The 13,970-nt window shown below is 37.0% G+C and overlaps 2 protein-coding genes across 2 annotated transcripts in view; one reads left to right on the top strand and one right to left on the bottom strand.

The window, feature by feature from the left end:
- LOC142942102 (exostosin-1) overlaps positions 1–13,970 on the bottom strand; it is a 341,430-nt gene that overhangs the window by 88,232 nt on the left and 239,228 nt on the right. The gene's annotated exons all lie outside the window — the stretch shown is intronic.
- On the top strand, positions 6,742–8,036 carry LOC142942104 (pteroicidin-alpha-like). The gene is made up of 3 exons (XM_076084297.1): positions 6,742–6,877; positions 7,497–7,515; positions 7,723–8,036. Exons 1-3 carry the CDS (start codon positions 6,775–6,777, stop codon positions 7,826–7,828), a joined length of 228 nt encoding a protein of 75 aa, XP_075940412.1. The 5' UTR covers positions 6,742–6,774; the 3' UTR covers positions 7,829–8,036.

The raw sequence follows: 13,970 nt of genomic DNA, 5'->3' as shown, positions 1-13,970 counted from the left end.
GGTTTAGATGACAACTGTATTGCTTTGCGATGCCATTCACAGGGGGTTCGGACAGAAAGCAGAAGCCTAGAGGCTGCATCAGTCTCAAAATGCAACCATTTAGGGGGAGAGGGCCTGCAAACTTTGAAGGAGCCTGCATCTACGTTTTCACACACAGTTGGATGAGGAGTGGATCCACTGAGCTCAAACAGCACTCGTGGACTCATCATGACACATTCTGTTAGAAAAAACAAGAGTGCACCATTGACTCCAGACCAGGTTTTTGTTGATCAATGGCACAATCGCTTTCTGTTCCTAAAGATACCAGTGCTGCAGCAATGCAACTGACCACACCTCATTTTAAGACCAACACGGCCATGGGTGCACAGATGGCACAAGTACATTTGCTACTTACACAACGTGGGCGTAAGGCGTGAAAATGACCACTGCGTCGGTCTAAATTAGCATGAGTTACTCTGCTCGATGCGCCGCTTTGCGCTCGATGTAAGATAGGGCCTTTGAAAGCAAATATTGTGACACAACATATCTAGAAAAGCACACATGAAGTTAATAACAATTTATTACACTGACAGACAGACATACAGTGAGTTTACCATAAAGCAGGAAGACAGAGCTGTATGTTCAATAACAGCACATTAGGGCATTTGTTATTAATTAGACCTGAGGGCTCATTTTAACCGCTGTGTGCGCACTAAACGGGGCCTGAAAGAGGTGTATGCCGCATTCCCGCAAATTTGGTTGGGATCTCAAATTAACGGATCACACTACAATAACTAACATCCAATTGTTTTTTGGGCACCAGCACATACCTGTCCACTTCACTGCATGCTGTAACTTTGCCTCAAGTCTTTCACAGTTTACAGAACTTTGGATTTAGGGTGTAGGGAAACTGAAGCTGAAGAAAAAGAACACTTAAAACGGTGTTAAACTAAAATAAATATATTAAAAACATTATGAAAATAGGAGGCCCTGTGTGGAATGATTTCAGTTTTGTGGGTAAGATAACAAATCAGCATTTTACCACTGCATTACAAAATAGATTGAGACCGCGTCTGGTTTACCTTTCTTGATTGCCAAATACTGGGAAAACGATGAGTAATGGAAATCATCCATTGCTATAAAAGAGTCATGGATGAACTGTACCAACACAGATATTCACACTTCACTGCCAACTTAAGCTCTCTTTGACAGCATCCTCTTGACTTTTGAATCAAAACAAAGGTAAGGACTAAATATGTATTCTGCATTTACTAACATGAGCAAGACAGTTGTTACACATCTGCGGAAACTGTGTGTTTCAAAGCTTGTGTGATGACCTTTCTTTTTAAGGTTTAATTTCTTTTAAGTTATTAACTTTGGCCTTTGTGGTATGTTTTGTACTTGTTTTTCAAGATGAAGTGCATCGCGCTCTTCCTCGTGTTGTCGCTGGTCGTCCTCATGGCTGAACCCGGAGAAGGTTTGCTTCAACACCTTGCCAGAGGAGTTCTTCACCATGGTAAGCAATCACAATTTTAATTTTTTTATTTTTCACATTTTTGACATGTCGTACCAGAAATTGCACTTGTGTAATTACTCATCATATCAAGTTTGGCTCTTTTCGTTAAATATGTCAATACTATATCCAATCAGAGTTGTAATATACAAACTACTGTCCACAATATCTCCGGCTCTAGAGAATAGCAAATATGATGTCTTGTTTGCATTCACGACTAATTTCAAATTAAAAAGAGCATCTAGAAATTTCTCAAAGGTTTGTTATATGATTTCAGTGGCTGAGTGTGCAGTGTTTGCAAAGCAATAAAGACGTGTATCATTCGCATAGAGATGGGCATTACAATTTGTTATGAAGCAGGATGACAAAGCTGCGTGTTCAGTAACAGCACATTTTAAATCTCAATTGAATGTATAATTATCTGGATACATGGTTTTAAAATAATGTGCATTACTTACGAGAAATGAGCACAATGAATGTCTATAACCCTCTACTATACTGTGTGTTCATAATTAATTTATTACTTGGTGCTACAAACACAAATGTTGTGATACGGTTACTGTTTTTTTTGTGATACAAAGAAAAGAGTTCTGCTAATTGTGTTTTTCTCTTGTCTGTTTTATTTAGTACACCATTTTTTGCATGGGTAAGGACCTATGCTTCTACCATTGTTATTTTTTGCAACTACTTATCTACTTGTGTTACAATAACTATTAAAGTGAAACTAACCTTTATGTTATTGTAAATGTGATATCATTCATCTATTATAATACTAACACAAACACTACTACAATAACTTTTTCTCCTCTCACAATATTATGTTCTGCTGCTGAATCTTCTCTCCATACATCAGTTTCATTGGCAAGGCCCAAGATCAGCAGGAACAGCTGGCCAAACGTTCATTTGATGCCGACCCTCAGGATGATGCCCCTCAGGATGATAATCCTAGTTTCAACTAGACTGAGAGGGCCACTCCAAAGCCATGTATTGGATCAAAGGCATGCTGCCTGCTCTTCAACATAAGAAAGAAAAGTATCTATCAACTGCGGCAACCATTTCTTGAAAATATACATGCTTTGACGTCATCGATAAGTGAATTCTGAATTCACTTTGAAGAATGACAGTTGTTCTGAATAAATTTGCATTTAAAAATTAAAAATGATAAAATGTTTTTATTTATTTTAAAGAATGATCCATTTTAAGGAAGTGATGGGAGGAAGGGGCCTTGGGTTAAATTGGTTTTGAGGTTTGAGATTAGGTCAACTATGTGTCTCTCCTCAATTATATGAGTCTGTTTGCTCTTCATGTGAAAAAAAACTTAAAACTAGGGTAGGTAATTGTATTTTGTAAAAAATGTTTTGGTTATATTTGTCTAAATTCTCTTTACATCCCAACAGCAACCAATATACCAAGTGATCTGATAAAACAGAAGAAAATAGAAATTAATGTTTTCACACCGAACACAACGCAAATTTTCGCGCCACGACATTACATAGAAAGTCAATGGACAGATGGGAATCAACATGAGTAGACGCGTAATTGCGCCGGGCAATTTTTAGGGTTGATTGAGCAGCTACAATGTTGGCAAAGCTAAGCAACAATTGATCGGAGCTACATTGAGAAAACAAGTATTTTAAAAGTTATTTGCTTGTCGTCTTGCGGAGAGAACTAACAAAACATGAATTCAGATTTTTTACAAATCTGCATCATTATTATTTCGGCATCCTTTTTATCCCTTTATTGCAATTAAATCCCAGCTAAATTGTTTATTTTGGGTTCATACAGCTGTAGTAAACCAGCCGAAGTGTGGCTTGCAAGATACAGTGAATACATCTCCATGAAATTCACAGAGCGCCTCCGGATGATGTTATGAATCCAGACAAGACGTCTAAATCAAGTCAGTTTGGGTTCATTTTCATATCTACTGGTTTAGAAATAGTCCGTTCTTTCTTTGTGTACATATATGTATATTGTCTGGATGTGTTTGGAAAGCCCTTCGACAGGCAGGATGAGATGTGCTCTCTGTTTGGTGTGGAATAAACCAAGTCGACCTAGGGTTTTTGAACAAAAAAAAAGTCACTATTTATTTTAGGAAAATGTGACCTGGTTTCAACTTAACATTATATCAATTGTTGCAGATCTGTTGATAGCTTCCTCAGAACATATGCTGTTAAAATGCTGATGTTCATCCGATAAATGCTGATGTTTGTTGCTCAAATCATATTTTGATTTACACTACAACATCTGCTGCTTTACTATGAAAAGGTAATCCTTTATAAATCCCATAGCGGGGTCATTTGCAGACTTACAGCAGCAGAGTGGATAGTGCAAACGAACAAATAAGAGACATAAGTAGAAAAACAAGATGAACAAACAAGTATAATAGATAAGTAAGCACATGTTAGAGGTATAATAAATAAGTAAAAAACTTAACAAAACAACAAAAACTAAAATATGATTTGATGTATGGGCTAACTCAACAAAGAAAACACCTTGCTAGATTTTGGCAGTTGGTCAATTAGGTTAAGTCAACCAACTCCTTGACTCGGAATTTCAAAAAGTGAAAATTATAGAAGTATATGAATGTCATCCTGTAAGAGTGCTTGTCCTCAAATCAATTCCACTGGAAGCCTTAAAATCCCTGTTTTAAATGTTATATCCTGCTTTCCTTGAAACATGTCTCATTTGTCAGTTCCAGTATTTTGTTGAAACAGTCACTCAAGTATGACTGCATTAATCCAGGTGTGTATGCATTTTTGTGTGTGTGTATGTGTGTGTTATGTGGCACTCGTCTGTCTCCAGCGAGGGTGTGCGAGGGGATTGAGTTAGAGGAAGGATAGCTTTCAAGTAGGGATTAGGCTAAAGCTGGGTCTCTCAGGGTCATTATTCAATAGCCACTGAGTGGCATCAGAACCCCTAAAACCCAGCAGACTGCAGTCAGAGAGCAGCAGCGGTCAGTTACAAGCGTACTCACCAGTTTTCTGAGAAATGCTAAATTTACTTTGGCATGCGGAACTCAAAGTGGCTAGCAAGCTTACGCTGGTTTGTCTTTTTGAATCCTGTATCAAAACCAATTCATACTGCAGGATTAAGTTGAAGGGTCCGCGGAGGTACTGCAGGGGGTCCGCGAAATTTTTGGTTGATTAGACAATTTTTTAAATTCATTTATTTTGTATTTATTTTTTCCAGACATGAATCTGTCCATTATTTTAATAGTTCAGTATTGTATGCATGATAACAGGTATCTTTATGCATGGCAGTGGCACTAATAGGCCATCACTCATTTTCGTTTCCACATTTATGTTTAAAATGAAAACATCAATTTGAATAGCTTGTGTGCATGATTATCATACAATTGACAGACAATGTTGATATTGGCATTGGTATCAGCTGACAAGGTATGTTTATAAATGGCAGTGGCACGGCCACCCTACTCACTGTACCTTGCACATGTTTGAAAAAAAAACATGAATATATGAACCTGTGTATTATTTGAATAGCGTAGTATTGAATGCACAATAAAGAGGTATTCATGGCACTAGGCCCAGTTTATACAATATAGTCGGGGGTCCCTGCTTCATCGCTCTATCAGTTTGGGGGTCCTTGGCCTGAAAAACGTTGAAGACCCCTGGCCTAAACCATTACCAATAATATATTGATTTCCGTATTCCATATTTTGTGCCTGCACCTGGCGCAATGTTAAAACAATGGCTGATTCTACATTTGAGAAGCGATCAGTTCATCCTGTTTTTAAAGTTTTGACGTTTGGACTTAACGCTCTGGAGTTAATGGAAATCTTTGAATCAAATGAAACAATTCTACGCAGCCACCACTGAACTCTAATTCTACAAATAGTTTGATCTTTATCTGCAGCTGTGCAGTAATAGCAGGTTTAGATGACAACTGTATTGCTTTCCGATGCCATTCACAGGGGGTTCGGACAGAAAGCAGAAGCCTAGAGGCTGCATCAGTCTCAAAATGCAACCATTTAGGGGGAGAGGGCCTGCAAACTTTGAAGGAGCCTGCATCTACGTTTTCACACACAGTTGGGTGAGGAGTGGATCCACTGAGCTCAAACAGCACTCATGGACTCATCATGACACATTCTGTTAGAAAAAACAAGAGTGCACCATTGACTCCAGACCAGGTTTTTGTTGATCAATGGCGCAATCGCTTTCTGTTGCCTAAAGATACCAGTGCTGCAGCAATGCAACTGACCACACCTCATTTTAAGACCAACACGGCCATGGGTGCACAGATGGCACAAGTACATTTGCTACTTACACAACGTGGGCGTAAGGCGTGAAAATGACCACTGCGTCGGTCTAAATTAGCATGAGTTACTCTGCTCTATGCGCCGCTTTGCGCTCGATGTAAGACAGGGCCTTTGAAAGCAAATATTGTGACACAACATATCTAGAAAAGCACACATGAAGTTAATAACAATTTATTACACTGACAGACAGACATACAGTGAGTTTACCATAAAGCAGGAAGACAGAGCTGTATGTTCAATAACAGCACATTAGGGCATTTGTTATTAATTAGACCTGAGGGCTCATTTTAACCGCTGTGTGCGCACTAAACGGGGCCTGAAAGAGGTGTATGCCACTTTCCCGCAAATTTGGTTGGGATCTCAAATTAACGGATCACACTACAATAACTAACATCCAATTGTTTTTTGGGCACCAGCACATACCTGTCCACTTCACTGCATGCTGTATCTTTGCCTCAAGTCTTTCACAGTTTACAAAACTTTGGATTTAGGGTGTAGGGAAACTGAAGCTGAAGAAAAAGAACACTTAAAACAGTGTTAAACTAAAATAAATATATTAAAAACATTATGAAAATAGGAGGCCCTGTGTGGAATGACTTCAGTTTTGTGGGTAAGATAACAAATCAGCATTTCACCACTGCATTACAAAATAGAATGAGACCGCGTCTGGTTTACCTTTCTTGATTGCCAAATACTGGGCAAACGATGAGTAATGGAAATCATCCATTGCTATAAAAGAGTCATGGATGAACTGTACCAACACAGATATTCACACTTCACTGCCAACTTAAGCTCTCTTTGACAGCATCCTCTTGACTTTTGAATCAAAACAAAGGTAAGGACTAAATATGTATTCTGCATTTACTAACATGAGCAAGACAGTTGTTACACATCTGCGGAAACTGTGTGTTTCAAAGCTTGTGTGATAAGGTTTCCTTTTAAGGTTTAATTTGTTTTAAGTTATTAACTTTGGCCTTTGTGGTATGTTTTGTACTTGTTTTTCAAGATGAAGTGCATCGCGCTCTTCCTCGTGTTGTCGCTGGTCGTCCTCATGGCTGAACCCGGAGAAGGTTTTTTTCACCACATTTTCGGAGGACATTTTCACCACCGTAAGCAATCACAATTTTAATTTTTTACATTTTTGACATGTCGTACCAGAAATTGCACTTGTGTAATTACTCATCATATCAAGTTTGGCTCTTTTCGTTAAATATGTCAATACTATATCCAATCAGAGTTGTAATATGCAAACTACTGTCCACAATATCTCCGGCTCTAGAGAATAGCAAATATGAAGTCTTGTTTGCATTCACGACTAATTTCAAATTAAAAAGAGCATCTAGAAATTCCTCAAAGGTTTGTTATATGATTTCAGTGGCTGAGTGTGCAGTGTTTGCAAAGCAATAAAGACGTGTATCATTCGCATAGAGATGGGCATTACAATTTGTTATGAAGCAGGATGACAAAGCTGCGTGTTCAGTAACAGCACATTTTAAATCTCAATTGAATGTATAATTATCTAGATACATGGTTTTAAAATAATGTGCATTACTTACGAGAAATGAGCACAATGAATGTCTATAACCCTCTACTACACTGTGTGTTCATAATTAATTTATTACTTGGTGCTACAAACACAAATGTTATTGTGATACGGTTACTGTTTTTTTTGTGATACAAAGAAAAGAGTTCTGCTAATTGTGTTTTTCTCTTGTCTGTTTTATTTAGATAAACATGTTCCTCATGGGTAAGGACCTATGCTTCTACCATTGTTATTTTTTGCAACTACTTATCTACTTGTGTTACAATAACTATTAAAGTGAAACTAACCTTTATGTTATTGTAAATGTGATATCATTCATCTATCATAATACTAACACAAACACTACTACAATAACTTTTTCTCCTCACACAATATTATGTTCTGCTGCTGAATCTTCTCTCCATACATCAGGTGCATTGGCAAGGCCCAAGATCAGCAGGAACAGCTGGCCAAACGTTCATTTGATGCCGACCCTCAGGATGATGCCCCTCAGGATGATTATCCTAGTTTCAACTAGACTGAGAGGGCCACTCCAAAGCCATGTAGTGGATCAAAGGCATGCTGCCTGCTCTTCAACATAAGAAAGAAAAGTATCTATCAACTGCGGCAACCATTTCTTGAAAATATACATGCTTTGACGTCATCGATAAGTGAATTCTGAATTCACTTTGAAGAATGACAGTTGTTCTGAATAAATTTGCATTTAAAAATTAAAAATGATAAAATGTTTTTATTTATTTTAAAGAATGATCCATTTTAAGGAAGTGATGGGAGGAAGGGGCCTTGGGTTAAATAAATTTGGTTTTGAGGTTTGAGATTAGGTCAACTATGTATCTCTCCTCAATTATATGAGTCTGTTTGCTCTTCAGGTGAAAAAAAAACTTAAAGCTAGGGTAGGTAATTCTATTTTGTAAAAAATGTTTTGGTTATATTTGTCTAAATTTTCTTTACATCCAAACAGCAACCAATATACCAAATGATCTGATAAAACAGAAGAAAATAGAAATTGATGTTTTCACACCGAACGCGACGCAAATTTTCGCGCCACGAGATTACATAGAAAGTCAATGGACAGATGGGAATCAACGTGAGTAGACGCGTAATTGCGCCGGGCAATTTTTAGGGTTGATTGAGCAGCTAGAATGTTGGCAAAGCTAAGCAACAATTGATCCGAGCTACATTGAGAAAACAAGTATTTTAAAAGTGATTTGCTTGTCGTCTTGCGGAGAGAACTAACAAAACATGAATTCAGACTTTTTACAAATCTGCATCTTTATTATTTTGGCATCGTTTTTATTGCAATTAAATCCCAGCTAAATTGTTTATTTTGGGTTGATACAGCTGTCGTAAACCAGCCGAAGTGTGGTTTGCTAGATACAGTGAATAAAGCTCCATGAAATTCACAGAGCGCCTCCGGATGATGTTATGGACCCAGACAAGACGGCTATAGTTTCCCGGGATATTTGGGACTTCCACAATATGTACAATACAGCAATAGTGGGTATTTGTTCCATGGTTGATGGCGGAAATAAATGGCTTTGTTGATAACGGTTTCCATGGAGATAAGCCACTCCTTCGCTCCGGTGCGTCTATCGCGAATGAAGCAAATAAACACTAATGACTCCCGCAATCAAACTCCCGCGAGTAACAATACGCGAAGATTCACATCGCGTTTGGTGTCAACGCAACATAAAGCTGGGGAGAATAAATAAATGTTCTTAATGTGATGATTTATAGCAGCTTCGCCTTCAAACAGAATAACTTGAAAGATTTAATGAATTGGACAGTATCTCAACATACTAGTTGAATTTCAATATCCAAAAATACAATTTAAGATGTACAGCTGAAACACATTATTAGCTAAATAATTAAAGAGGTGAACATATAATGAGAAAAAAATGTGACATTTTCTGTTTGACACTTCCAGTATTGCAAAACACTACACAAATAATGAGTAAGGGAATTTATCGCTCGCTATAAAAAAAGTACATGTCTCTACCAACCCACATAGATTTGCTCCACCTGTGTATCTCACACTGCTCTATTAGCCTCTTTTGAAAACAGCTTTTACCCTCAGTCTGTGGAAAGAAGTGAGTATCTCATCTTTATTTATTTATCCTGACAATTATTTCACTATTCGTAAAAATCCATGAGAAAGGCAGGCTGAACATTTGTGATTTGTTTGGTTCTTGCTTTTCAGGATGAAGGGCATCACGCTCTTCCTTGTGTTGTCCTCATGGCTGAACCCGGGGAGTGTTTTTTTCACCACATTTTCGGAGGACTTGTTCACCGTAACCAATCACAATTTAAATTTTTTTATATTTCACATTTTTGACATAAATTGCACTTGTGTAATTACTCATCATATCAAGTTTGGCTCTTTTCGTTAAATATAGAAAATAACCTTCTATGACAGCCATGTGAATGGGAACAAAACACTTAAATATAATGCCTCATAATCTGCTTATAGCACTGTATAATTATAGTGATAAAAACCATAACACATTGAAAAACATTTTATAATGATGTATAAAGTCATGTTTGATAATACTTCATGATTGATGCAAATTATAATTCACATCATCTTAATACACTTTAATCCTTTTAAAGTCCATTATAATCACTGTAAATCAGTGGCTTTAAGTAAAGTGAAAATCAGTTTTGTGTTGGTCCTGCACAGATTTAATGATTCATTTTTCACTTTGCTTAACAAACAATAGCCACTATGAGCAACATATAATCACAGTATAATGCATTTTAACAGTAATTAAAATGGATTTAAAAAATTGAATAATACACTTTGATCCATACAAAAAAAATGTAATGACCATCAATAATTATAGTATTATGATACTTGACCCTATAAGTCATTATAAAATGCTATAAATGTTATATATAATCATTATTAATACTCATCAGTGCGTATAACTAGAATCATGGAGTGTTATAAGCAGATTCTAATGCATTATAAGTATGTTAATAATATATTATAGAACTCTTATGTAGGAGATACACTATGTCCAAGTGTCCAATGAGTTAATGAAAGCTCATGATGCCATATTTTGTGATGAATTACTTACTAAACAGTCCTACTAAGAAAAATGTGAATAATATTATTTTCTCTTGTCTGTTTTATTTAGTCAGCAAGACCATCCATGGGTAAGGACTTGTATAATTTAACAACTGCTCTTGTTGCATTAGTTGTTACTTTGTTGAGCTGAACTCTCTCAATCCTCTCTCCACCCATCAGACTCATTACCGGAGGACGAGGTGAGGCGTTGGCAGAGCAGCAAGAGCTGGAACGTGCATTTGACCGAGAGCGAGCTTTTAACTGAGTCTATGACGGTCCATCTGAAAGAGCAACTCTGAAACTTTGTCTGAAAAGAAATGCTTCTTGCTCTTCATCGTAAAAAAATATTGAATAGACTCACTGGGCTAAAATATTTTTTACATTTATTTTAAATAATGTCATTTGAATTAAATCCTCAAACTGTAATTCGCCAAAATATTTCTCACTTGTATTATTTAAATGAAAGAATCTGAATAAATTCAAATGGAAATTATGTTACATGTTTGTGTATTACTGCCTTAACAGTCATGACATCTCAACACAATTACCTTACAGAGATTTGGGTAGATAGGGGACAAATTAAAGACAAAACCTAGTTTAGTAATACTAAAATATAAAAAAAGTATATCAAAATATTAGTAAAAAGGCATACATGAGGACCATTCCCTTCTAATTAATTCTATTAACAATATGCTAACGTACACTGGCCTCAAGGCTGTCTCATTTGACAACAATGAAACACAAGGAAACAAGCTGATAGCGTGGGATTCACACATTCAGCGCAGATTAACGATAAGTAACATTGTTCCATCGTTTTCTTGGGAAACAGAAAGTGCAAACAGTACTTCTTACATGGTGTGTAATGTAGGGCTTGTACATCTTGTTCATTGTGTGCTTCTAATGTTGCATCACAATGTAAACAACTTTCAACTGCATTTGTAAGAAACTACAAATTGAACTTGAGCTGGAGTAGTTAGTATAATATTTTGTAGGTCATGTATGTCATGGATAAGAGCCTCAGCCTACAAGCAGTTGTATCAGCCATACTTGAATGTTCTTGTTAATCAGTGTGCCATATCAGCATTGAAGATAAACGTGATTATGACAATGCGTCAAAATGTACCTTTGGATCTGTAGTTTTATTCCATCCATAAAGGCAAGGTGCATAGCAACATGTTGAAAAAAAAAAAATATATATATATATATATATATAATATATATATATATATATATATATATATATATATCATGCAAAATCAGATTGTAACTATCTATGAGAGCACATACAAGAAGGCTGCCATCCTTATGAAAACACCCACATCTTAGTTGAAATCACTAACCCTACCAACCTTTCACCAATCTTGTTCATCAGCAATAAACTTAACAAAGTCTGCGAAGAAGGCAATGGGTGCAAACCAATCAGAGGGCGGGTCTTAGCAGATTGCTTGAAAAACAGGCTGCGCAACTGCATATGGCTGTGAAAGAGGTGATTTGGCACGCAGATGAGAGGCCACTTCAACATTTCAAAAACACTCTTGTACACTCGTAGCTAGAGTGCCATTAGTTAAGTTACCATGTGCCATTGGTGGCCTAAGATGGCCCCCTGCTGCTGCTCTATAGTAAAAGCAGATTCAGTTTGTAATAATAAATCAGAGTTTCTAATGGATTCTATCCGAAAGACACATCCAATGAGGGAAATACATATTTTCCTTGACTTGAACAAGGACGTCATGTATCTGATCAATGTAACACAATCACCAAAGAACCAATGATATAAACATTACAAATACATATGGCTTTGTCAAAGAGCAACAACGATTATGGCTTTAAGGGTCAGAACCTGGGACAACAGAACCACCAATGCATCGTTTTTACTTATTCAATCACCAATAGACAGATGCACACCAATACATTTCATGGGTAAAAACCACACAAAAAAACCACATATTTTCAGCATAAGAAACTGAATATGAAGTTACAGCGAACATGAGCACAAAGACGTATAATGTGTCCAGAGCAAAGTTGTGTCCTGACATTACACCAACACAATGAGGGTCTGAAGGCAAACAAGTATTTGGTCCCTGCTGCTTAGATATTTTTAGTAAAGTCATACGAAGGGAAAAGTTTGTACATTATACTCTGCACTTGACATACCCTATTTATGAGCATCTGGAAGCCACAGTGTTGTGGCTGCCCGGGGACTAAATCTGAGGCCAGTGCCTTGATCAAGGGCAGCGGCAGGAAAATACCTGCGAGAAAACCACAGCATCCAGAGGAAACCCATGTGAACATCGAGCAATAAAAGTCGCAGTTCAAACTCAGGATGTCCTTGCTGTGAGGCAGCAGTGCATAACACTCCCCACCAATTCTAATTATTTAACACAATGTACAACTAATATGCTTTTTTTTCCTAACCCACACATGATGTTATTATCTTGGAAACTGTGTATATTTCACAATCTACTGCTGTATGATCTGAAAAGAACTGAACTCCAGTGTAGCTCTGAAATCAGGATGCGTATCATATACAGCACATAGTCATGATGACACAGCACGAGAAGGCTTAGTGTAAACAAACAAGGGCTACTCTCAAGAATGCATAGATTAACTGAGAAGTGACAGTACTGCACAGTAGAAGGCAGGAATTCCTCCTTTTCCCTTATTCCCATTAAAACACAGACGTTTATTAACTACCAGTTGCATATATGTGTTCAACAATGAAGTGCCGATGGTCATTTAATGCAATAAAGTCCAGACAACTTATAAAGGGTGCGCCAATAAATCAAGCGTGTTTAATTTTTTACTTCCTGAGAACTTGCACACACCACAATCAGAGAAAAGTCTGAATTGTATCAAAACTTCACTTTCTGAGAGTTATGCTCTGGGGCAACACTTTGATACTGGGGCAACAAAAAGGAGTTGTTGCTCATGCACCAACGCTTCTGCTGGTGTTTTGGGCCTCAAATCTTTTTCCAGTCCAGTAAAAGAACAGCCCTGGTTCTGCCCCTAGATCTACCCTGACCTGAGGTCAGTGATTTTGTCTTGAAGGGGCATTTTTATTAGATGGAATTAGGGAATTGAAAGTCAAATGTTCAACCACTAGCAGACCCATGGAAAGACAAGAGTTTGTATTGTATAATATTATATATATATCTTTTGGTGAACAGTAAACTACATCATCTTGTCAGAATCCACTACCGTATTTTTTTTTCTTTTTAAACCAAAACTGACATTATCAAACCTTGTCAAATACATAATTTTTAAGAGGTGTACCGACACAGCTGAACTCTAAAACTAAAATGAATTTAAAAAGATGTAAATATTATAATTTCTGGATTACCTCATCTCTCATGTTTGAAAATTCAATCATTATGTTGAAATAAAGAATAAAAGCACCACTAACAATCTCAGTCTGGGCTTCTTTGTATTATTACACTGAATTATCTAGAATGTAATCACACAGACATGGCTTGAAAAAGAGGAAATTAACCGATGACGAAATCTGTGGACTGGCTTCGGTTTCTGGTCGACATTAGATCTACTGATTGTGGGACACGAATTAGAAAACTTGGACTGTAACATAACTCCA

Source organism: Anarhichas minor, unplaced genomic scaffold (assembly GCF_050575085.1).
Source record: "Anarhichas minor isolate MPS153535 unplaced genomic scaffold, ASM5057508v1 ptg000136l, whole genome shotgun sequence".
In the NCBI taxonomy this organism is placed as follows: Eukaryota; Metazoa; Chordata; class Actinopteri; order Perciformes; family Anarhichadidae; genus Anarhichas; species Anarhichas minor.
This window is presented reverse-complemented; position numbering and strand designations above follow the sequence as displayed.